General features: G+C 36.9%; 1 protein-coding gene across 3 annotated transcripts in view; it reads left to right on the top strand.

Annotated features, from left to right (window-relative positions):
* The window catches only part of LOC117424147 (growth arrest-specific protein 7-like), a 149,719-nt gene that overhangs the window by 104,417 nt on the left and 17,966 nt on the right, over positions 1-27,336 (top strand). For 2 of the 3 annotated variants that reach the window (XM_034040260.3, XM_034040262.3), the window contains exons 6-10: positions 15,984-16,073; positions 17,092-17,207; positions 18,530-18,604; positions 20,162-20,221; positions 23,120-23,198. In XM_034040260.3, the coding sequence (XP_033896151.3) occupies positions 15,984-16,073; positions 17,092-17,207; positions 18,530-18,604; positions 20,162-20,221; positions 23,120-23,198 (420 nt within the window). The remainder of the gene's footprint in view (positions 1-15,983; positions 16,074-17,091; positions 17,208-18,529; positions 18,605-20,161; positions 20,222-23,119; positions 23,199-27,336) is intronic. The other variant, XM_034040261.3, reaches the window with a different exon arrangement.

The raw sequence follows: 27,336 nt of genomic DNA on the forward strand, positions 1-27,336 counted from the left end.
TTGGGAAAAGGTTAATGTAGGAAATTCTGTTAAGTGTGCGCCATTGTCATGTCAATGTTTGGAACTGACTTTGTAGTTCAAGGGAATTCCGAAAGGTGTGTAAGTTATGATTTGTCATGCAGGTGGCGTCAAACATTGAGAATCAAGTCTGGTAGAAACTCAATACGGTACTTGAATAGTTTTTGCTGTGATGTGGCATAAAGCACAAAGGTGATGCTCTGAAACTGTTTAGTATTGGAAATTGGAGTTGGCAGTGTACTGTATCTGCATGCTCACACACTGTAAGGGTTGACACAGTTCCACTAATGTGCCTGAATATTGACCTCCAGGGTTTAATCTTTTGATAAGATGCCAGGGTGTTTTGTCTCAAATTGGCACAGTGGCAGTTTCAACTTTTTTCAGTTCGCCAATTTATCCAGCTATTCATTGAAACAGATTATTCAGAGCGTATGCACTGCCTACTGTGTATCCCAAGAGAAATAAACTGAAGTATTGTTTAATTGCCATCAGGAAGAAAGTACTGTAGATGAGCAAATCTGTTTCGAGACTTTGCGAAGCTCAGCAGCATGCTGTTGCTAAGTTTAAGAGTTGAGAAAGGGAAGGTATTACAGTTCCCAGAAAACGATGTGTAAGCTGACAGAATTCATCTACAAGAAGACAGAGCTAGCTCAGTTTATTTTTCTAAGCACTAGAAAACATGAATAATTTAAAGAGTTTTAACAGAACCAAATGCTGGACAACAGTAACAAATGTGCTGTGACATTAAAAATAATAACAAGACTACTACGACTACTAATAATAAAATATACATTTATATAGCTCATTTTATCAAAAATGACTCCTAGGCACTTCACAATAAACCTATTAAAAAAGAATACAACAATGTCATGATAGATCCCATCAAAACGCTTTACAATAACATCAAATTAACAAGAAAACAACAAATAACAAAACCCAACCCCACCCGCCCAGACATGACCACATCTTCAGATAGCAAGGCCATCAGGTTTAAACGTCATAGACCAGTGAACAAGTGTGTTTCCAGATTGAACACAGAAATACAGCAGCTATCTCTAATAGGTTTAGGCAGCAATTTAAATCTTGCACAACAAAGAGGCATGCTTCAGTTGATCTATAATTCCAATTACTGACTTCAAGTGGCTTAAGCAAAGGTGCGTTCTAAAAAGGCGCTTTCATGTATATTTCTCTGACCTTTGTGACTGAATTTCTTTAATTAATACTGACATCTATAACAAAATAAATTGCCTCTGTTTTGCATTACCTTGTTGTTAAAACCAATTATCTTGATTGTTTCATCTTTGTTTTCTATACAAAGCCTCATCCTCATCAAGATTCAACTCAAAAAATCAATAAAAAATCAAAGTCTTTCTTTTCAAAGTATGACAGAAAAAAGTCAATTCTTAGACAGTTCTGTATTGCTACCTTTGGTGACTAGTGAATGCCACAAAACCAACCCGTTAATGGATTTAGTTAAGTGAATGTAAAACATTTGTTCTGTTTCTCAAAAAATTGGTCTTGGGTCACCGTGATTGATTGAGTTAAAACACGAGCTTTACCTCCATTATTTAACTTTAGCCCAAAGGTAACTCCTTTGCCCCACTGATTCTGACATAATGTAATTCAAAAATATTTTCTACTAAGGCAGTTCAGTGGTGGAACTAGCTGATTTGAAACAAGGTTAAGTTGAAATATGGTAATGTACAGTAGTCATGGTGTGTGTGTGTGTGTGTGTGTGTGTGTGTGTGTGTGTGTGTGTGTGTGTAGATCTTGCCTTTTTACAGTGCTTTTCCTCAAACAAACACTTAATTGTTCTGCAGGGTCCTGCTGAGACTGCTGTGCTGTATATGCTGTTAGTGTTTGTGTTGTGCCTTGTGCTGGGATTAAGTGCCCCTTAGGGTGCCTTCTACCTCCTGACATACTGTATCATACAAATGATTGAATATATGTCAATGGTATGTTGCCTAAGAAATGGTATTGCTCAACATTTTTAACTTACATTAGGGGTTGATTTGAAGAACCTTATCTCCACATGGAAAAGCCACAGCTGAATTTTTGGAGCCTTTCATCAGTATTGGGGAATTCTCAATGAATGACTTCAACCACTTACCTTAGGGGTGATCCTGGGAGAACTACAACTAGGTGGATGAAGCAATACAGGGTTATTCCCAGTGCTGGAATAAATAAATAAATAAAAAATAACAGGGGTGTCTTGTCTGCTTCAGTTTAAAATGTTAAGCAATGTTTCAGCTGAATTGCAGATCATTATGCAATTATGATGAACTAACTGCGCAACATTTCATTGTTGTTCTTGTTTATGCTGCTGTAAGTGTGTCAAGATGACAGGGATATTAGTCTGCCATAAAGTATTGTGGCATTCTTATTTATGAAAATAACAGGAAGTGCCAATGAATTGTATGTTTTTATTTATGTTCTGTTGTATGTTAACTGTGTAATGGGAATACTGTTGCTATAGAAACCAGTCAGCTGATCACTTTGTAGAGGAATGCAAGATGTAACAGTCAGTGGGGATGAAAAATTGTAAGAAACAATATAGGGATTGGAAGAACCTTGAGTGATTAGTATTAGTTGTCTTAGGCTGGATTCACACTGGGTCCGTTTCAAACGGACTCGGTCTGGTTCGTTTAGTTTGAAACAATGTATCAATGTGCTTGCTGTTCACACTTATCTGCGAGCAAAGGGACAGAGTTTGTTTAGATGCAAGCTAAATATATATATATATATATATATATATATATATATTATCCTTTTCCATGTTTTTCAGGATCGAGTTCACAATACAGTTTACAAGTTTATATGGTGTGTGAACCGGATGCTTACAGTATCCTGCAAGGCATATTGAAAGATGGCAGCTGTTGATGTATTGCTCCGGTTTTTAATATAGCATGTTTTAGGTTCTTGCATATTGCTGTTCGTAAACTTGCAGTGATATTACGGTGGTTGTTCACGAAAAAGAGTTGTTTAGTACATTGCACGCAAAAATTCTATGAAGGACGGAGGCTACGAATTTGCAGTATTTACGAACACATAAGTAATATTAGTACATAGAGACCATGGTATGCACGTAATCAGAATGATTAAACAAACAATCCATACGATTGTTTATTTTATTTTTGAATGGTGCTAATAACACACAACCTAATACGTTACTCTGCTATTTGCTGAGTACGATACAGCTTTGTAAAAAAAAAAAAAAAAATACAAAACCGAACGATTGTTTCTGACTGGGACAAAAAATTAAGGCTGAAAACTGTTACAATTGTGGGGTTTCTATGAAAGTTTTTTTTTTTTAACTTGAGACATTTACACAAGAAAAATGTCTCGTGTAAAATGCTTTTTTCCATTCGCTCAGTTCGAGTAAACCGTCTTTTCACCCGACGTCATGCAAATGAAGGGAAAGGTGGGGGTTGATATGTAAATTAGCTATGCGTAAAGTACTTGTGTTGTTTTTGAAGATTACTAGTGAAATTTTGTGAAAATGTGGTTTCCATGTGCAGAGAACTGGTACACGAGTGAATCTAAGCTGCTGTAATAAAGCAAAATACCCTGTGCCTGGTTGGTTAATAATGTGTTTTACTGCTCTTGCCCAAATTGTTTTTCAAATGTCATTAGTGGGGTGTCATGTTGTTAGTAGTGAATACTGTTTCAACTAATTTATCTTACAACTCATAAATTATAAAAGAACTTGAGGTATAAAATTAAACTGAACAACAGGTATTGGTATAAAATTAAACTGAACAACAGGTATTGCAGTTCACCACGTCTGAAAACCGGATGGAGACGTTATATATATATATATATATATATTGTAATGAAATCAGGGGGTGCAGTACCTGGTCTTCTCTTCAAAACACCAACCAGGAAACCAGGGTGTAATGAAAACGCCGTAGCGTGCGTTTATTAAACAAAGCAACCAAACAAACTCAAACCACAAACACACAAACACACAAACACACAAACACACAAACACACACAAACACACAAACACACAAACACACAAACACACAAACACACACAAACACACAAACACACAAACACACAAACACACAAACACACAAACACACAAACACTCTGGCATGTGCTCTCTTATCTCTCTCTTTTAACAGGTTCTCCCTGTCCCTTTTAAAGGGGCTCTAATTACCCGAATTAGCCCAACTGAAAAACACTTAAACAATAAACAATCAATAAAACAATTACCAAAACAATCAAGCACTTAAGAGTCCTTCACCAAGATGGACTCCTTAGAGACAGGAACATTTACCAAGATGGAGTATATGTTCCTAACCCCAGGGTCCTAATGCCTCCAAATTATGGTCCGGGACATACACGTCATCACAATATATATATATATATATATATATATATATATATATATATATATATATATATATATATATATAGATATTTCCCTTTCATTCAGGCAATACAGCATATAGGGGATCAGGTGATGCTGTGTATACTACCCTAGCTTAGAAACCCTACCCGTCCGGATGGCTGACAGCTGCTGAGGAAGCATTCAACACCACACTTGGGCAAATACGGACCAAGGCCAACTCTTTTGGTTGGACTCAGTACGGTTAATTTCCCAAGTGGACTTTGTTGTTCACATTTCACACCAAACATACCGAACCGTACCAAGTGCGGACCAAACCCTCTAAACGGACTCAGTGTGAACACAACCTTAATTGTACAATAGAAATAGTTGTAAAATTTGTATTTGCTTTTATTTATTGATAAATTAACAAAATAACAGTATCAGTATTTTAAAAAGATTAGTTTGTGGGCACGCTTGACAGAACACTAGTGTGTCATCCAAACCATTACATAAATTGTTTATAATTCCATGCTAACACTAGTCTAAAATTCTGAATTATTACCCTGACAGGACAAGAAAAGCCAGCCATTTTAGCATATATTGTGGCCCAGTACAGCTAATCTATGCAGATGAGTATAGTGTGTGTTTATGAAGCTCATGTTATAAAAAACTGCATGCCTTGGAAATCAGTTTAGTGGCAGTGAAACCAGAAAATGAATAACATGACATATTTGATCAATGAAGGTTTGAAGCCCTCAGAAGAGACACCAGTAACAAGTCTTTAAACTGACTGTAAATATATTTTTAATGAATCGAAGATTCTAGATTTGGATGCAGCACTTACAAATTATTTGATTGGTTATTTATTGTGAAGAAAATGACCAATTTAAACAATTTGATAGACTGCACAGCAAAACTTTATAAGGGTGGCATGAAAAGTTCCAAATGGAAATGCTGAGCTTCAGAAAAAAATATATATTTTGGCATCCAAGAACTGAGTATATTGTAAATCATCATAAATGGAGATCCATTCACAGGACAGACGCAAGGGCTGCGTGAAGGGAGAACATCTGGAGAAAAGTGCTTGTGACTAAGAAAAGAGAACAGGGTCTCCTCTTGTCTCTCGGAGAGCTGCCCTTGCAGAGGTGAGGCCAGACCAACCGGGAAACAAACAAACAAAAAAGAAATAGGGAAACAAATAATAGGATAGGGGGAGAATCGAAAGGATGAAGAGAAGTGCAGAGGTTTCTCTGGCTTGTAAGGGTCGCCTTTGCTGAGGGAGTTCAGTGCAGCTGGACTTCAAAAGCTAGTACTGAGCTTCACTTTCCTCGGGAAAAAAAAAAATATATATATGAAAAGGGGGACAGTGGTCTACCCACGGGTCAGAGATCCACCTCTGAGGAGTCAAGGCCACATGGCTGGACTCAGAGGCGGTGAACAAGCTTTCTTCTCCAGAGAGGGAGACTGGCACTAGTGAAAAAGGATAGAGTGAGCAGGGGAAAAAGAAAAAAAAAGAGAGTTAGAATCATTTTGGCCAGGGGTCCCCTCTTCTGGCTCGCAGAAAACCTTCTTTGCAGAAGACAAGGCCAGCGCGTCCTGGCCTGCAAGGTTCAATTGCCTCCAAAAGATTATTATTACTCTGATAGGGAATTAAAGACTCATTTTAACACTCAATGGAGAGGAAAACCCCACACTTGTGGGAGGTCCCGACAGAGAGATGGCCTCCACTCCAGGCATACTAGCAATATTCTGTTGGGCAAAATAAATCTCAGAGAGAGTGGAACAAATATAAGACTCCACTGCGTTTGAAGATGCCCCATCATAATTTGGAGAGCTACACTGAGACAGGAGAGCTTGAAACCTCAGGATTTTATAAAAAAAAGACAAAGGATGTAATGCCTGATGATAGTGAATCTTGTAAACAAGAAGAATACATTACTTATATAATTCAAGTTGCTTTTTAATCATCGCTCTACAAGGCAATCACCACATTCTGTGGATTTTTTTTATTCACATGTCATTTATCATTAGTTTTCTATTACTGATGCCACCCAGGAGGCTGTGTGCTGAATGCCCAGGAATTGGTTTTGTTATTGGTTAACAGAATATATGTGACTCAGTTACTTAGATTTTAAAATAGATCTTTCTGGAATGATCATTACAATTAAACAGGTGGTGGATACAAAAATATGAAAAAAACACCAGAAAACTCTCTGCATTTTGGAAGGATACATCACCAATGAGGTTCTCTTTAATGGCCCATTGAGTTAGAACTATTGAAACTTTTTATCTTAAAGTAATAATTTGTTTAGTCGATAATTATGTTTTTGACAATCATCTAAAGCTAAAAGCATCAGCACCATGCTATCAAAGTGTTTTGTCCATAAAGAAATGCTAGGGGAGTGCCATGTCATTAAACTGGGTATCAAAAAAATCTTAATGTTTATTTTAATATTGATTTATTTATAGATTGAATTTGGTATTGGCAATTTACTTTAATTCACCCCACTCCCCTCTATTGTGAGAGATAAACCAACACGCAAAAATCAGACAGAAAAAAGAAAGGTGTGTGAAAGAAATAACTACTAACTGGAGAGCAAGTCACAATTAATGGAAGATAATTACGGTAATAATCGCCCCACGCTACAAGTCCAGGTTTGTTGACTGTCTTACGCATTGTACCTTGCTACAAGGAGAAGGCTATATATTGCAGAATACAAGTCAGGAATGCCATTTGAATAATAAATGAATTAGCCAAGTAAAGTCCATTTACACAGAATTGTGTGCTGTATATGGCAGGTATTTACCAAAACATGTCACCTCAATGACTTATTAAAAGAACAGAAAGAAATATCTTTACATTGCACAATGTCACTTTTTTCATATTCCTTTTTGAGGTGACCAATGTCTGTGCACTAAAAACAGTTTTATAGTCAAATAAACCATGAGGGCCCTGCATTGTATTTTTACTTCTTATAGGCATTAAAAGGACGATATGTATGCAGCAATCTGTGAACAACTGTTCATTTTACAAGCCTTCCAGTGTTCACACAGCTTGGTTACTTCACTCCTGGGATCCGAGTCATTTCCCTGACTGTTGACAAACCATTACTATTCTCTCCATGAATGTGGAAAAAAGGGCTCTGAGAGACCCACATAACTCACACTTGTCATTTCCAATTTACTTCTCTTCTCTCTGCTCCATGGCCCTTCTCCTAAACAATACACCAAACAGCCTAGTCTGTGATTTGATTTCATTTCCAGGTATTTTTCATGCACTGTTCTGAGAAGATAATCAACCCTAAATATAACTATAAACCAGAGATAAGTTCTCCCTTAAGCCCACAAAAAAAAAAATTAAATCTTATTTTATCAAAAACCATAACGACACCTTCGAGAAGCAAACTGACAGCACAAGCAATTATGTAGAAGGGTTCTGACAGTGCTGTCTTTTAATGCTTGTGTGATGTTTGCATATATTATTGGTTGGTGGTTATTATTGGAATTACTCAAGTACAGTTTTTTTTTTTAAATACATGTTAGGGTGCTTTTCACTTGTAGTACATATATTACAAGAATAAGAGTCAGAGTAGAACATTTGCTTGGCTTTTTTGGATAGTGGCGCTTTCCTTGTCAGTCAATAGCCTCTGCTTTCAGAGTGCCATCATTGTACACTAACTAACAACCCACAGAGGGCATGTGTCTTAGGTAATTTCTTACTAAATGCATGTCACTTATTGTTTTTCTAAGAATACTTGCGTTAGTCTGCTCTTCCACAAATTATAGAATTTTAAATCTGCAGGCCATTGTTGTTTGTTTTTGTTTTGACAGTGTTTTGTTGTGTTTATGTACTTGTGGTAGAGTTTGTCTTTAGAAATTGAGGTTTTCAGATTTATCATCATTTCTATTATACACAGGCAATCTTATTATACACAGGTCTCATGTCATCACCTAATCTTATTATAACGGGTCTCAGACCATCACTGTGTTAGTAAGACTGTAAAACTCAGAGGTTTATAGGAAAATTATAGTTCACCATGTATAATAATAATAATAATAATAATAATAATAATAATAATAATAATAATAATAGTAAACAGACAAAATAAATCTTCCACAGAGGACATCTTAAAAACCTAGTTTTTAGCACCAAAAGAGAGAAAGAGATGGAAAGAGGAATTGATGGAATGAGCTATTTCAGTCAGAGCTGTGGATACTCAAAACATTTCATTACACTTCCATGATCAGTACAATAACATTATTACACTGTCAGGTTTCAAATTCCCTGAGGCTAAAGTATGAATTAATATAGTCAGGTAGTACAAGAAACCCTTGAGGCAAGAGAGGATTTCTCAGAATTAGACTGGTTACAGGACCCTTCTAGCCTCAGGATGGGTAGATCTCAAGGAAGATGAGAGGTATTTGAACAGAGCAGTGCGAGGTTTGGGTCTCCCGGTGGTCAGTGATAACTGTTATGCTTAATATACATAAATAAGTGCTGCCATAGTTGCAAGAGCTCAATGAAATAGAAAGTACCTTGAGAAAAGGACACCATTTCTGTGAACGGGAGTGTTTTCTCTTAGATGATAACTATCTGATGTCTTTTGTAAAATGCTTTACCACAGATTTTAACAGAATGATGTTTTAGCGTGGTGCAGCAGGAACACAACTGTTCTATTTTTTGTGGTGGTCAAAAGATCAAGAACTGAAGTCTGTGGCTTCAAATATTTTTCAGCCGTTTCAAACATTAATCTGATTTTCTTAGGTACACATTATGTGCATTTCTATAATACCAATTATGCACAAGGATTTGCCAGATGTGTGAAAACATATCCCTGAGGTGATTACTAAACCAAGCTCCTGGCAGACTCTTAGGCTGACAAACAGCAGTCCATAAGTACATCTGTCACACTGGTATTTCTATTTTTACACTGTTTCAGAAAGACATTCACAAATCTATTTTTGAAATCATGCACCTTTAAAATAGATCAGCAAATCTATAGTGTGAGAAAAACACACTGCAGTATTCCAACAGGGTCAGCCAGAGAACTCTGAGTTACCTAGAATCATGTATTCTGGTATCTTCAACCAATAGACAAAATAATCCCAGTGTGAAAGATGGCGGGTGTGAATTGGAATGTGTTCTGTAACCTTGACCTGGAGGACTGTGTGAGAGTGACCTCCATGGCCTACATGTTTGTTAGATATGGAGCATGAAAGACAGACAGACAGACAGACAGAGAGCATCATTTTATTATGTAGAATTGTGCCTTGCTTAGCATGTCTGCAGATACAGTCTAAATCTATATCAATTTTCCTTCTTTGAATTTAAAGTATCCAAGCGGGGCGATCTGTTGGCAGAAAGATGATATGGATGGTGTTCATTGAAGCGGTACACAATATCATGTGTAATAAAATAATAAAACATAAATCATTTCTTTCAAATCCTTGTGAGAGCTGTTTCATCATTACCGTTTAATTTTTAAATGTTTGTTGGCTTTAGTTATTGATGTTGCTAAAGATTTATGATGGCTACTTTAAACTGTTTTGGGACATCTCCAAGACTTTTATAAACACTTTATTTGATCTAGGGGAAGAAATACTGTGCAGTTTTCTTTACTGCAAATAATACAACTATGTTTAATGAGCAACGTAGTAAAGTTACTGTATCTAAACTAATGTATTTTTTTTTTAATCACTTTATATACCATTTTCTGGTTAGTCATCACATCCTGGTAACTTTTTAAAACGATTAAAACACCCCTGTGGCTCTCACACATGTATTTTCTCTTTGTTGGTACACCAGAGTATAACCATTAACTGTCTTCAACATGCTGCCTCTAGTGCAAAGGTTCTGAACGATTTATGAATCACGCCCCATCTAAACAATTTTATCTTACTTGGCGCCACCCCCACCCCTGCCACAATAGAGTGAATGACAAATTACATCAGAAATCAACAAATCGTAGTGAAGTATTTGCCATAATTCACTGATCGCAAATCCGACTTTAGCCCCACCCACTTTTCACGCCCTAGATACTGTTGCTACGTCGGACAGGCTACCGAGATTAAAATGACAGCCACGCCAAATTATTACATAAAGCAGGCACGTTAAACATACGGCCTACATGTTAAAAGTTAATGTTTGTTGTGCTTTACTCTGATGTTTTTTTTTTTATTACTAAAAACAGTACATTAAAGAACTAGTATTATCGCTGTTGCAGCGTTTTAAAATGTGTCTAAAACTTAGTAGTTTTTAGGTTAACAAATATCTGTAACACGCAAAATAATAATAATAATAATTTATAGATATATTAACATGCTACTTAAACATCTTGCAACTGTAATTTAACACATAACTATAGTATGAACAACAAAAACAACAATAATAATTTAAAAAATATATAATTATTATTTCTGCACTTCACTTGCATTGTATCATTTTACTGAGTGTCTCCATTATTATACTACAGAAACATCCTTGTAATATAAACCAAAAAAAATAAAAAATCTCCGTGACACCAAGCGTGCCAAATGCAGTCCAGATCAGTTTTGAAACAGCCGAGAAAATATACCCCTCAATCCATCTTGAGGCAGGGAATGCAATTTAAAAGTTTAAAAAAGTGGTCAAAATGTAAAAAATAAAAAATTAAAACAATACACACACCTTACTTAAACAATTGTAGCAACACATGGGAACATGTAACACAATAAAATAAAAAGGTCCTTATGTACCCTTTAAACTGTGTTTGAACTTTTTTTTTAAAATTGTATTATTATTACCACAGTCATTTCCAGACAGTTTCTGAGATATATTTAATTATTAACTGTTACTAAACTTTGAAAAAACAAGCCTTTGAAAGAGAGTCCACAACAGCAGCTAAAGTGCAAAAACTGTAATGTCTTTATTGGAAGTGGAGAACAGTGATATCCAGACGTATAGCATTCAAACACTCCAGGATTTAGGAAAACAATAACGTCTTGGCGGTTTGAATAGCTTTTAAAAGGTTCACCACACGTTATCCATTTTGGGCGTCGTACCTTGGAGCATACATAGGTGTCTTTATGCGTTTCATGTGCAGCTGATCGTGCAGTCTCCCGTAAAGCTTGATCCAAAGCACACATTTTTCAAAGCTTGTCTTTGGTTTTGGGAAAGGAATAAAATATATCCCCCCTTCCAAACGTTCTGGGTACCTTGTGTCGCTGTTGCAAGTCCCTCAGGCGCACCTTTTCACCATTTTCCACCGCTAACTAAAAAAAAAAAAAAGTATACCGTAACATTGCGAAACTATGTCAATTTAGCATTTGTTTGTCAGAGGTTTTAGCGGTTATACCGTAACTAAGCATAGCTGAGCACGCGGTGGGATATGAGCTCTCTGATTGGCTGATTAAGTCGGCTTTGTGATCGGTGAATTCCAGTACATCTTACCCTGTGTACAGGTGTCGTCCCGTGCATAGAACGGCACAGCCAATTCCCAATGTTCAAAATCAAAATAAAACAACAATAAAAAACACATACCTGGTACCTTTTGTAAAAATCCCTATAAACTTTTAAAAACACTTGTTTCTCCAGCTGCACTTTAGTTTTTAATAAATAGTCTGTAATTAGCAAATGCATCACCACAGACGACACACTGAGGACGAGGTTAATCTACAGTGCCAACAAAATTAAATTGAATCCAATTTCCAAGCAACTTTCTGCATATTTCCATAATTTTTGGCTTTTAAGACGATGCACAAAACTCTTTATTCGCGCACCACAAACTGATCCATTCTTTGTACTTAATAAGGGTACAATGCGGCAGGAAAAGAACTGTGACTTATTTCTAAACAAAAAATCATCCATGATTGGGTCTCTGCTCTATTAAGCGCAGTTTTCCAGACTAAATAAGTACCGGTATTGCAAGTAAACTAATAATCTTTTTTTTTTTTTAAAAGCAACAAAAAATGTGCGAGTTTGTAAAATTCCCATTTACACTCCCCCACCGGCCCCACATACACCACTGCTCTCATAATCTAACATCTACGATTTCTTTATAACAATAAAAAAGATGTCCAGGAAATCATATTGAAAGCATTCCAAATAATACATATTTGTGTTATTACTGTCACATTAACTTCATGATTTGTTGAAGTCTGGACTGATAATAATAAAAAGTTACTTCCATGAAAACCCTAACAAAAAAAAACAGCTCCATGTGAGAGTTCTGACATGTTTTACAAGTTGTGACTTCTTGTATTAAACCTGACCTCATTCAGTTGGGTCCGAGTCACAGATCGTCTTGATTTACCTTTAGGGGGCTGTTGCTATGCTGTACTGTTTGAATTTTGGGGATTGTGTTTCGAAAGTTCAAATGTTAAACACATATTTCAGTGCTTTTCCCAGTGAACCTTCCAACGTTCACTCGGTGACATAATTCCCATTAAAAGGTTCCAGAAGCATGGTCTAATGATTCTTTAATTGGAAGCAGATACTGGTTGCAATGACCCATTATTCTGAAGCTGAATTTGAAGCCAGAGTAAACACTAGAGTATTATAGAGATTTGTCTGTAAAAAAATGCAGCATATACAACTAGTCATTATAAATGCTTCTTTTTAGATATAAAATCAAGGTTGTGGGTAAAATAATTAGAAGATTGGAATAGCATAAGCTTAGTTTGCTAAGTTTCATCCTCTTGTGCATTCATTGCTGTCAGCTTTTGATAAACAGATACCATTTGCATCGAAACCTAGCCACAAATAAATAGTGTTATTTCTTATAGAAGTGGGAGTGAGAGAACTGCTTTAATTGGGAAAGACAAACCTTTCATCCGTAGAAAAATCTTAATGGTGGTACATGAAGTAATACTACAAATAACAAATAAATTCTAAAAGAATGATGACATTTTGGAAACGTATGCCAATAAAACTAGCAATACCTTGCAATATTTAAATATGTAGAGGGTAAATATTAGCAGGAATAAATTATACCTTTTGTAACTGTCACAGAAAACTGTCACAGGGAGAAGCTCTTTTAAAAAGATATTGGCATTTGTGATGGGTGTGTGTGATTCAGTGAGGGAGTCAGAAAGGTTTAGTTGACAACGCCACACAGGCGCACAAGATTTATTCAACACAAGGGGGCACCCTTGTGCCGTGGAGTTAATACCGACAATGGTAATTTTGTTTGGTGCACAGTTCTTGTTAAGCATGCACTGGTGCTGCAAAATAATAATGTGAGACCCGAGTTTCAGTGACGCTCTTCTATTCCCTCACTATAACTAATGGGGCTGCCCAGATTATCCGAGCTAAACTAAATAATGTCCCCATATGGGTACGTGAAACAAATGTAGCAGCTGTCTTCTTTCAGCCATCTCTGTTGTCTTTTCCTCCTTCTCCGTACTCTTTTGTTCTCACTGTTTACTCCAGCTCTACAGCCAGAGCTTCCTCTGGATTGTATCCTGCAAGGGCTCATACAGGAATAGGACAGCGTCATTCTTATGGGATCGACCATCCCCCCAAGACTTGCCCCCCAACCAGTCAAAGAGGTCAGAGTGACACACCTCCACTCAACCTCTTTGTGTCATTGACATGATTGGCAGGCGGGTCAAACAAGACTTATTATTTTTTAATGTGTGATATGCTGAAATTTCAAACACAATGCTGTTGATAAAAAGTTGCTGCAGCTTACATGTAATGTAATTACTTGGTTTGACAGTGACAGGGTAGATGAATACCCTGCACTGAAAAGGTCACCTCCCACCAGGAGGGGGAACATGGGAGACCTGTCAATCCAACAGGCGCTGGCGATTACGGGGTTAACATTCTGTAGGTGTCGGCCTGCTAGGAGGCTGGTGGATGGGAGCGAGGTAGACCTGGTTCCAAGCCCAGGTAATCAGGTACTGGGCGGAGCCAAGGTGTACAAAAGGGGCAGCCTCTCCACCGGTTGGGACAGTGTTCCTGGGACAGAGGAGAGAGAGTCTGCCAGTGCTGGATAAAAGCCTTAACCTGTCTGTGTGTTTTTTGTCATACTAAGCAGAGCTGTTTCCTGCCTGTGTATTTAAAAGGCCAAGACTTATAAATATGCGCTCCTCTCAGGACCGTTTTTTTGAATTGCTTATGTTGGATTTCAAGTAATGTATATGCATGTCCTATTCAAACTTAAAAGACTTCAGCCCAATAAAATGGGGACCACTGATAATGTTGCTAATGACTACTACGACTACTACTACTACTTCAAAAATCAAGTACTGATGGTTTAAATGTGTTATTTAAAAAAAAAATGGTAAAGAGCCACAGAAAACTACCCTATTTATAATGTAAGGAATGACCATTGAGCATTCATTTGTGGGGGCGTCCTGTTGACAAGATATTCATTATGTAATTGCTTTAAATCAGCATTAATTGAAGCTGTGTCTTCCAAAGGGATGGCTTGACAATACTGTGTTGCTGTTCTAACAAGTAGATGCAAGGCTGTTAGTAGTCTTTACTTACAGACGTAGTTATTTTACCTGTCTGTAATAATCTTGACTTTTTGTTGTAAGGTAATACAGTAGATGCATAACTACATCACTCTTATTCCATAGTGTGTTTAGTTAAACCAGGTTTTCCACTAACCATATCCAATGATGTATGCTCAGCACTTGAGATTGCCATTCACTTCATTCAATCACAACCTGGTTTTCAAAATGTGATGCTTGTGCATTATATAGGTAGTTTGAATAAGGTACTGTAAGTGTGCAAAATGTTTCACAATGCATAACTATCTCACGCTTGACACAGCTTTATACAGTCTGGGTTGGGTCAAAACGACACATGCAACAGTATACAATCTGGAGGATATGTACTGTACTGACATACCTTAGTATTCAAACAGGTGGTATGTGAACTAAGCATAGCTAGATGCTTTATTATTGTATTCTGAATTGTATCCAGATAAGAGAAATTGTGTGAGCATACACCACGAGAGGACATTTCAGTCCCCAGGCCCTTTTAATAGTCTCTAGTTATAAGGAAAGACTGCCAATCATGCTAATGTGTAGATTTCACAAGGGAACGTGTAAGAAGCACTGACATGACCTGAGAATCCACTTATTTCAATCAAAAAACAAAATAGGGTGTTGTCTCTGAATATGAAAGCTAAAGATGTATTTGCATTGCCCAGTTTTCTGAGAATTGCCTATCCCTGTACTTCTTTTGTGTGCAGTGGCAGTACAATTGTACTGCAGTCAGAGGTCACCATAATAGTGTGAGCCATTGTTATCCAATGATATGAACCGTTGTGCACTGGTATTCACTGGACAGAAGCAATGTCTGCGAAGAGTCAGATAGGATTGTGATTCTGAGAATTTGTACTTGAGTAGTTTGTATGGATTCTCCACAGCAGGGTGGCGAGCTTTGCCTGACACCCCCCCCCCCCCCCACTCCCCAATTGCAATTATAATAAATCCTAATAAAATCTCTTCTTGAGTCTTACAAGTTAGTTGCTTAAACAGTAGAAACTAAGCTTCTGTAGAGGTATAATACCGCTCTGAGCAGTGTTTCTGGTATCCAAGCGAGAACCTATAAATGTAACACATTGGTTAGAACTATCATTGACCTCGCTTTTTGCATTTCTGTCGAAGTTCTCATCTGTTGTTATTTTCACAGGTAAATTGTGTGACATTTCCCCATCCAAGCACCATGCCTGAACAGGAGCTACTGAAACCTGGCGAGTGGAGCTATTGCGACTACTTTTGGGTAAGAAAAGATAATACTGCTGCAAAAATTCATGAAAATCCTCCTGCTGAATATTGACTGGCTGAAGTTATGAATTGCAACCCGTATTACGCAATCACAACTCGTTAGTAATACTAACAAGGGGTTCACGTTTAACTACGTAGATCTGTAAATTGGAGCATGTTAACTTTTGATTCAGTTAATTTTTTCGTGAACTACCCCAGTCTCTTAAGGTTGGGACTTCACCTCTTTCCTTGTGTCATCAAATTTTTTTCCTCCTCTGCCACACTGCCTTTGCAGCTGCATCTCCCTTTTGGTGGTTGATGTGTTGGTTGAACTTTTACAGCTGGCCCCGTCTCACCTCATAGGAGGGCACCACACAGGAGAGCAGCTTTATTACCCAGAGTTCCATGCAACTTGGATTCTCTTTGTTTGGGTCTGAGCACAGTAAAAAGGTCTGATAAAGTGTGAAGTGTTCTTTGTGAAATGTCTGAAACCTTTATTTCTTAGTTGCCCCCAAGAAATAAAGTGTGGTTTGTGGTGCCATTTTGTTTTATACTGAAATTGTGATGGATAAAATCCATCACAGTTTATGACCAACTAAAACACAGTGCTGGTATTTATAACATTGCCTTGCACTCTGTGCACACCAGAATGAATAATAAAAATACATTTGGAATGGAAAAAATACAGCTGTTATCCCCATGGTATATTTTCTGAATATCAACCTAATTAAAATATTGTTATATTTGGCAACAAGGCTGCATTCTGATAGAGGCAATCTGTTCAGCAACAGGATTTTATCGTGTTAAAAGAAAAAAGAGAGCATTAGTGGCCACCTTAAAAAAAATCCAGCATTTATAAGAAATGTATAAATAAAAGTGCAAGATTAAAGGTGGTAACAAATTAGCAATGAAGAAACAGCATAAACGGTTCTTTGTATTTCCCTGAAAAAACCTTTGTAAATCATTGCCCAAACAACCATCACACGACTTTTTCATGTTTTATGTATTCTTTTTTTTTTTTTTTTGCTCTTCAGGATGATAAGAAGGATCCCCAGGGTAACACCTCAGTGTCAGGGTTTGAGATTCTTCTTCAGAAACAGCTAAAGGGCAAACAGATGCAAAAAGAAATTGCAGAATTCATCCGGGAAAGGTAAACTGGAGTTCTGAATGCATAATTCATTTCTTGCCCTTTTCTCTGTGAAATCTGTTTGAATTTTTCAAAAGTATTTTTTCTTTCTTTGTTAAATGTGATATATTGTAGAGACTTTATTAAACTTACATGTTGCACACTTCCATTCTCGACTCTTGTTGTAGGAAACGTGTATAACATGCACTACACTAGGATAAAACAGTCTTAGTTTTCCTGCTTTACTTTCAGGATGTCTGTTACGGCTTCATTTCCTAAGTCATCTCACCTCAGCAGTCTCTTCTAGATCAAATACTCATGTACTAAATACATATATTACATTTTTTAATTTTTCTAATTTCAGCACTGTTGAATGTTTATTGGTTATGGATGCATGGTCTTCTAGATCAAAGTGTGGTATTCGCTGAATGCATCTTAGTCAATAGGAAAAGCAGCTGTTTGCTCAATGACAGGAAAAAAACTGTTCACTCACAGGTGAAATGCCCAAGAAAGTACAGCACTACATTTTAAAATAATTTCAACAGTTATAACAGTTTACCACAATGTTTTTGCATGGTATTTCCCCCATGGTTTGCTATGCATTAATCATAGTTTACCATGGTTTGCCATGTTTTTTAATATGCTATACTATATGTGCTTGTGGCAAAGTGCCTGCCCCTTATATTATTTATGTATTATTATTATTATTATTATTATTATTATTATGATGATGATGATGTGCGGACAGACGAAAGCCGTCCGACAGTATTTAATATTTGAGAACGGCAAAAAGCCGGTTGCGTACAATGTGGTTGGCATGGATGGGGTTGAATCCCCCATCCTAAGTAGCTCGTGGGAATGTGGCTGGAGCCTTAATAAGGTAATTGTTTAATGGGTATTTAAGGCTCCAGCCACAGTATAAAAGACCCACTCTGGGCTCAGAGAGGAGAAGAGTTGTGAGGAAAGTTAATGAAAGTAAGAATGAATGCTACCAGCCAGCGAACAAGGTACTCGTTTTTATAAAATAATTATAGTTTTGTATTTGTTTTACTTTGGCATTTGTGCCCTTTTTGTTTCTTGTGTGTTTTTGTTAAAACTGTTTATTTGTGTTATTTAATAAATATACTGCTTCAGCAGTTTTAGCCCCGTATCATTTGTGTTTGTGCTGCTTCCTGAACCTGACGTCACCATCCACATGCACCACTCTAGCCATCCATGACAGTGCTTTACAAGGCTTACCTATGTGCTACAGTGCCTTATTGCACTTTGCTATGTTTTTACTATGGGAAACATTTATAATGTACTGACTATTCAATTTAACATTACATCTAACTGTTCTTTCCCAGGATAAAAATTGAAGAGGAGTATGCAAAGAGTCTTTCAAAGCTTTCTCAGATTTCTTTAGCAGCACAGGAAGAAGGGTAAGTTGATAAAAAAAAAAAAGTTACAGTGAATGACCCTGAAATCTACAATCCTCTGAAGCCACACACCACATTTTTCCATGGTAGACAGTTAAACATTTACAGATTCTGTCTAGATCCTTTTATACACACCCCATTTTCACAAATTTAGCTGTTTAGCCTAAAGCTGCAGTAAGTCTGTTTTTAAAAGCCTATAGTACAGAGACTTACATAGGTGAATAGACACCACAGAATCGGTGTTAGGGAGTCCCTGTATTAGGAAAGCACCCCAGTAAATACAGAGTCTGTGCCAGGAATGGGCTGCAATCCTGCAGACTAGGATTGCTGATCCTGTCCACACAATGTGTAAGCATGTCCCTGCCTTGCATAAGGCACAGGGCTGCACCACACAGTATTAACCCCTCTCATAGTTTGCCAGTGCTATGTATGGTTCCACAATACACAGGTGTTCTTTCAAATTTGGGTGTCTGTTTACTCTCTGTATAAATATTGAGCATGTTCTACCTTATTGCTGGCCATTGTTTGGTTTGGCGTAAGATATAGTAAGATTGGTCTTACGAGATATGATTTAACGAAAGGAGGACCAGTTAGAACTATTTGCTGTATCTCATGAGACGGGCTTGTCTTCTGAAACTGATATTCCGAAAATCACAGGCTCTGACTGCTCCTGATTGCTGCTTCATTGTAAAAACTTTACATCCACTGAAACATTTCATGTTCCAATCCACTGTTAGACTTCTAGTTGAACCCTTACATGTGAGGGGAGAAAAAAGCCCTTATCCAATGGAACTCTGGGTTTTGTACAGCAGTTAAGACGCTTGTTTGGAACAAGCTGTGGTGTTGCCAGTTCTTGCATCCTCTTTTTAACGTTGGTGATGTAACGCAGAGTCTCACAGATTGACCAGTCACGTCTGTCATAGAGGGGAGGAGTCTTGTACTGTTATAGATGAATGTTCTGATGAACCCTGCTGGTGAGACAAGCAAATGGAATTTAAGTTTGACCAGAACACTTGTTGAGGGAGATTGATTCTTTTGCAGTGGGTGAGTTGTAAAGTTTGTCTGGGAACTGTCAGGTCGACCAGGATTTTCAGGTTCAAGCTTTTCCACAAAGACCATGCTTCATGCTTTCAAGGAGAATCACTCAGCACTTTTGAGATTTAAAAAATGTTTCTCTTTGGTAACCTACAGTTGCTGCCTTACATTAACTGAATATAAACAACCCTGAATGTAATCGCGATGGAATTTGAACCCATACCTTATGTTTGTGTATATTGTATCTTTTTGAGCAGATACAAAGTGTCTTAGTTGTCACTATCAGCATGAAGTAAAAGAAAGACTATCCTTGGATAGCTTATTAAATTAATTGTCTAAAAGAAAGACAAAAGGCAAATACAGGCATACACCACATTAGTTTTGTGGTGCGTTTTGTTCAGGTGTTACCTTTATCTTTGCAGTACTATTGTGCAATAGTGCAGTTTAGAGACATTTTCCCTAGACCTCTATTAAGATCTGCAGTGATACACCATGCTGACATGCCAGGTGCTCTGCACTTCACAGGTTCCAATGGCTGTGCAGGACACCTGTGAAGAGAGCACTTGTGAGTGAGTGCAAGCCTGGGTAGGTTTGATTTCTGTTCAACGCGCTTGTTTCTGGGTTGCACTAAAGGAGTGTTTTAAAGCCTGATTTAGATCGCTGATCATATTCAAAGGGGTCTTATTAAAATGCTGCTGGATCCTACTTTTTACCATTTTTAAAATACACAATGTAATTAAGTGACCTTTCTCAGGTTTTAAAAACTATTTTGCTCCTTCTGAAACCACGCTGATTGTGCTTTTTTTCCATTTGCATTATGGGTATTATCGGGGTATTCTAAGGTTATTACAGTGATATAACTTTACAAGGGTTGGGCAATCATATATCGTCTGCAAATTGTCACGATAATCACAGTTTGCTTAAATCATGAGGGAGAAAGTTGCAAATAATGTTTTTCTTAACATGAGCTTTTCGCTTGGTGGCTTTTTAAAATAAGCCCAAACATTTCTTATGGATAAAGCAGTGGTGTACAGAAAAAAGAGGAGCAAAATCAAAACATCCTGGTCGCAGCAGTGTGTATTCTCTTTTGCTTTTGATGACTGTCGTAAAATACGTTTGAGTACAATAAATAATCAACATTGAATATCATGATAATAGATTATTGTTCCAACCCTAAATTGTACTCAATTAAGGCGTACAACACATTGTTTAGACGAAGAGCTAATTTTTCATCTGAAATAATGGAGAATTTGTGTTTGTTTTGCACTGGCAGGCAGGTTGCATTGATTCTTGCCGCCTCTAGATTATGGCACACAGTTCAAGCTTCCCCTGCCAAAGACCTTTTGCACAGCACAATGCTTGTATTATGTTGTCATTTTAGCCCTATTGTTGCACAGCACTGCTGACTCGTTCTTGCTGCTTTTGCTGGTTGGTGCTTTCCTCCACACTCAAGTCTTTTTTTTCTTTGTTGTTGCAAAGTATCTGTATGCAGTTATTGTTTCTTATTCTTGGTGCTATTTCTTAAATGTATTATAAAAATAAAATAAAAAAGAATGCTATAAATTGCATATTTTATTTTTTTGTGCAGTAAGTCCTATCACAAATTGTTTCTTCCTCGGGTAAACAAAGATGAATTAAAGTTATTTAAGGCTATTTAAAAAAAAAAAAATAATAATAATCTATGTATTAATCTGCTAAGTCAATTATTATTTACACTTCGTAATGAATAATAAAAAAGCTTGAGAATTTATTTTAGACACCTTGCGTATCTATAATCTAGTTTGAAATTCTCACACGGTGGTGAGAATGTAACCCTAAGAGTAGTCTATACACACATGCAAGAAATAAAGTAAATCCAGTACAACAACGTTTTGTACACATTATCACTCATTCATTTCGGCATTAATATCTTAATTTGCAATTCACACAATGATCTTCACATCTCTCAAAGCAACCAGGAGCCCCGATTCCTGTTTCATCTAGCGTGTTTGGTTGAGCGGACAGTTCATAAGTGTGGGTTTAATTGTAAATATAAATGTTCAACAAACCTGCACACAACAGAGACATGTTTGCTTTTGCATGCTCACAATGTTTTAGGAGATTTCCATTTATATCATCGTTTTTGTTTCCAGATCATATTAGGTCCTAGAAAGAAATACATAATAAATAACCAGTTGAAAGCATCTGTTTTCGATATGATTAATATCTGTCCTAAGGGGCACTGGGGGTACCGTTTTAATTTGCCTTAAGTTAATTATGTTAAAACAGCTAAAATCCATGAAAAAGCAAATATTGGTATTTATTTAATGTGCCATGCTTTATTTAACACTCCTTTCAAGAAACCTTAGGGATAATGGTGATTTAAAATCCTAGCCTTCAAATTGAATCCTAACATTCAAGGAATGGAATTGTGGGTGTGTCCTTGGAGAGTTATCTGCCTTCAGAATAAATTACCATTTCAATTGATTTCAGAGTCAATATGCTGACAGATAAACAAGTTTCAAATACCATCACATGTTCTGAAGGGAATGAATGCAGTTGATGTTTCGTATTCTAGTTTCTTATCATTCATTCTCCTTGTGACCTTGTCACCAGTGACCTGAGACCTATCAGTCTTAACAATGAGCCCTTTCTGTTTCAGATCAATTATTCAACTCAATCTATTTGTGAATAAAAATACCACAAAAGAGCAGGCATATGTATAAGAAGACAAACATATATTATTGTGATATGTATAAAAAACTGAAACTTGAAATGTTTTTAGTTTATGTCCAGATTTAATAAGTTCTTTACAGCAGGTCTTCTCACTGTCAGTCTCCAGCGCTCTTGCCTGCCATTACTTTGATCAACGTGCAAAACAAATCACAGGTCCAACAACCCAACCCCGACCAATCCTAAACCAACCCACGTGTGCTTTGCTCGTGACCTAACCAAGGCATACCAATAACAAACCAAAATGAGAAGATTTAGCAGGGCCCAGATTATACAAACTGCAAGGCAACTCCAGCTGAGTGATTGCGCATCATTCAGTAATTGGACAACTAGCCCTCACAAATGGGGAGCAGTGCACTTGTTAAGTGCTTTTATACAGAGGGAAGCCCCCACACCCTAGCTTGCTACAATATTAGCTATGTCATTGCATCACAATATAACCAAAGACGGCATATGAAAGGTTCTTAGACTTCCAGGCATTTCAGTATAAAATAATAATTGACAGGGATTCCTACAGAAGACCCTGAATTAACCTAACATGCATGGTTACTGAACTCTTGAAAGGCAATACACAAACAGCATAGGAGTGCCTGTCGATAAACTCATCACGCTACACTTGTAATTGGATAGTGTGTTGTATTCCCCAGGGCTGTCAACTTCTTAGCTATGACACTTAATGCTTCACCACCTGGTATGTATTGATTGAGGAGGAAAAAACAACATGTAAATGCAGTTGAACTCTGTACAATTTGTTGTCTGTATTTTGTCCAGCACGCTGGGAGAAGCTTGGGCTCAGCTGAAGAAAAGCTTGGCGGATGAGGCGGAAGTTCATCTTAAATTCTCCTCGAAGGTAACTGCCAAGACCAGCCAAATGATATCTGTAAAAATCATTATAACTATATATATATATATATATATCAGTTGTAGTCAAAAGTCTACAATTATTTATTTCAGCATTTTTTTTGGTAAAACCCCAAAAATGCTAATTCAAAAGTATTCATACCCTTTCATAGTATTGTTTACAAGGTGCTAGAAATTTCAATATGATAATGCAGAACCTAATTCTAGAAAATTCTAGAAAATGCTGGATTGTAGGTGAACATTCTTAGAGAGTATAAAAGGGTTAGGCATAGGATGATTGCTGTCATTACCAATAAGTCAATATGGGGAAAAAGTAAAGAGTTATCTGAAGACCTTAGGCAGAAAATGATTTATTGTCATAAAGCTGGAGAAGGATACAAGAAGATTTCCAAGCATAGAGTATCCCAATTTCAACTATTGTTTCTATTAAGAGTGCAAGACTCATGGTACTGTCACAATGCTCCCTTCACCAAGAACAAGCAGAAGAATTGTGAGGTTTATAAAAATCTGAGATTGACTGCCAAAGATATTCAAAGTGAATGGGCTGCAAGTGGGACTGGGGTTTCCATTTCAACTATAGATTGAGTATTGCATGGTGAAGGTGTCAATGGTCGCAGGCCAAGGAAGAAGCTTACATACCCCAATGGAAATTTATCATTTCTAGAAATTTCTCAAAAACAAAGTATTATAGGAAAAATCTTTTGTAGCAAAAGTTTTGCTTTTGTGGATGAGGAAAAAAAGTTACAAGAAATAGATGTCTACAATTATTTCAGCAATTTTTTTGCAAAACTCCAATAATGCTAATTCAAAAGTATTCATACCCTGACAAGGAAAATTAAATTAATAGCTAGTTGAGGCACCTTTAGCAATAATTTTCAATGATTAGGATATTTGTCAATTAGCTTTTGGCATGATTCTTTAGTAATTTTTGACCATTCTTCAACGCAAAATTGTTCCAGTTCATTCAAATTCTGAGGACTTCTCTTGTGCACAGCCTTCTTCAACTCAAACCAAAGATTCTCAATCGGATTTAGATTAGGACTTTGACTAGCCCATTCCAGAACCTTGATATTATTCTTCTTTAACCATTCTGAAGTAGATTTTGATGTGTGCTTTGGATCGTTGTTGTGTTGGAACATCTAGTTGCGCTTTAAACCAAGTTAGCAGAGGGTTTCAGATGATTGTCCAATATCTTTTGGCATGCTATGGAATCCATTTTACCATGTATTAGAACTAAATGTTCTGTGCCATTAGAGGACAAACAGCCCCATAAAAGGATATTACCATCTCCATGCTTGACAGTAGGTATGGTGTTCTTTTCTTTGTACGCCTCACCAGACTTTCTCCAAACGGAACAATTATCAGCGTGACCAAATAGCTCGATTTTTGTTTCATCACTCCATAAAACCTTTGACCAGAACTCATATCCATCATTCAAATGCTGTTTTGCAAACTTTAAGCGATTGTCCTTGTGACGTTTCCCTAAGAGTGGCTTTTTCCTTGGCTTTCACCATGCAATACTCAACCTGTAGTTGAAATGGAAACCCCAGTCCCATTTGCAGCCAAATCACTTTGAACGTCTTTGGCAGTCAATCTCGGATTGTTATTAACCTTCCTCACAATTGTTGTACTTGTTCTTGGTGAAAGAACCTTCTTTCTTCCAGACTGAGGGAGCGTTGTGACAGTACCACGAGTCTTGTACTTCTTGATAATAGAAACAATAGTTGAAATTGGGATATTCAAATGCTTGGACATCTTGTATCTTTCTCCTGTTTTATGACAATAAATAATTTTCTGCCTAAGGTCTTCAGACTTTTTCCCCATATTGACTTATTGGTAATGACAGCAATCATCCTATGCCTAACCCTTTTATACTCTCTAAGAATGTTCACCTACAATCCAGCATTTTCTAGACTTTTCTAGAATTAGGTCTGCATATCATATTGAAATTTCTAGCACCTTGTAGACAATACAATGATAGTTTCAAAGGGTATGAATACTTTTGAATTAGCATTTTTTTTTGCAAAAAAAATTAAAAATGCTGAAATAAATAATTGTATACATCTATTTCTTGTATCTTTTTTTTCCTCATCCACAAAAGCAAAACTTTTGCTACAAAAGATTTTTCCTTTTGAGAAATTTCTAGAAATGATACATTTCCATTGGGGTATGTAAACTTTTGCCTACAACTGTGTTTGTGTGGGTGGGTGTATATACTTTAATTAGGAAAAGCTGTTTAAATTAGAAAATGAGTACATACATTGTGTTAATGTATTATTTATTTTAATTTTACTATCACTTACATTTTAAAATGTGTTCATTTTTTACAGTTCATGTACAGTAATTACATTTTAATTATTTTGGCCTGAGACTGGTGAAGTCTTTTTTTATATGGGAAGCCAATTATGGGGAGAAATGCCAAAAAAGTAGCTTTGTAATTACGAGAACATTACAACATGATACAGGTGCAGTGCAGGTAGTGCTTACAACGTACTAACACTTTAATTGCTTAGTGGTGGATACAATGACAGATACAGAGCTGCCAAGTTCTATGGTGCAATAAGCAATCTTCCAAGAGCCAATACCTGCACACCTGGTAAGAGCACATCCTTGTGGTTTGGTGGTTCATACAGTCAGGGGAGTAGCGTCCTGGCTGTGCCAAGTTGCTGGTCTTCTCCAGACAGCATTACATTAGCTCTGGCTCTGCTGTCAATAATCCCTTCATTTTTGTAACACATACTGTGCCGCTGGAAAGTTAAAGATAATACATTTCATGTTTACCGCCAGAAATGCTTACTGACGGCATACCTGACACACAGGAAAATGTTTTAAGTGCAAGTCCATCAGAAAGAAAATGCTTTATCTATCATACTTGAACTGTACAGTCTGTCTGTCCCTTAAACAAAAATCATTATCAGCAAATTAAATGTGTGTTACATTATAATTTGCCCCACATCATAAACAAACCCATTGCTCAGAGACCCAAGATGAGACCAGAAACTAAGAGAAAATGCCCACTGTTCACTTCCTTTATTTATACGAGGAAAGCAAGTAACATGTGGAGAATTCCCTGGTGTGAGTAGTGAGGAAGTCTCAGTTTTGATAAGTGTAAAATACTCATTTTGTATTATTGATGGCATGGTATAGTATTTCCATTAGAGCATTTTAATTATCTTAATTTGTTTGCAGTCTGATGTTTATTGTATTTTGCCATGACAGATACATTAGTGTCATGCTGTGATATAAGTCACCAGACCATGAAAGCTTAGAACAAGAAGAATCAACAAGAAACAAAAAAGCTCTTGTAAGAAAGTGTGAAATCGCGATTTCACAGGCTGTGTGGAAATCATGAAATTAGCCCAAAACCGCACTTTTTACAGTATTCTTAAGAAATAAAAATAAATTAATTCATAATTATTTAATTAATTGCTCTTGATAGTGCTGTGCAGTGATTGTCGTGTGACTATATGCAATCTAGTTGGGAAATTAAAAAACTACACACTGTAAACAAGAAAATGGATGTCTCTAAAAAGGCTAAAAATGTGTCTGCAGCAGATCACACAAAGCAGTATTCAGCAGGAGTTTTATACAGCGATGGAGTTAAGCTCTTCTGTATGTCGTGCAGCATTACTGTAGATCGCTACCGAGAATCGACTGTTGACAGGCATTTAGATTCAAGTATTCACCGAAAGAGAAAGGTGGAAATCCAGAGCAGTACTGCGACTGCTTTACTTCCAAAGAAACAAAAAACGGTGACTTACATGTTCCAAAAGTCCACTGAAAACCGTGAAGCACGAAACACATTAAATACTGACCAGACAGAAGTGTTTGTTTGTGCAAATATCCCTCTTGAAAAATTGGACAACCAAAAGTTACTTAAGTTCTTCAGACTGAGTGTAGCAAATGGTGGAGTGATTCCTTCATCAGCCCAGCTGAGAAATGAATACTTACCTAAAGTTGCCGAGTAGCACAAGCAGGAGACTATGGAATTAGTAAAACATTCTGGTTGCTTGTCAGTGGTCACTGACGTCGAAGATCAGTATGTTTTACACATTGTATTTGTTTTGCAAGACCTAAATGGTGAACATGCATCTGATGTACTAGAACTTAAAGCTGTCCTTGCAGAT

The sequence above is a fragment of the Acipenser ruthenus genome, chromosome 19 (genome assembly GCF_902713425.1).
Source record: "Acipenser ruthenus chromosome 19, fAciRut3.2 maternal haplotype, whole genome shotgun sequence".
Taxonomy (NCBI): Eukaryota; Metazoa; Chordata; class Actinopteri; order Acipenseriformes; family Acipenseridae; genus Acipenser; species Acipenser ruthenus.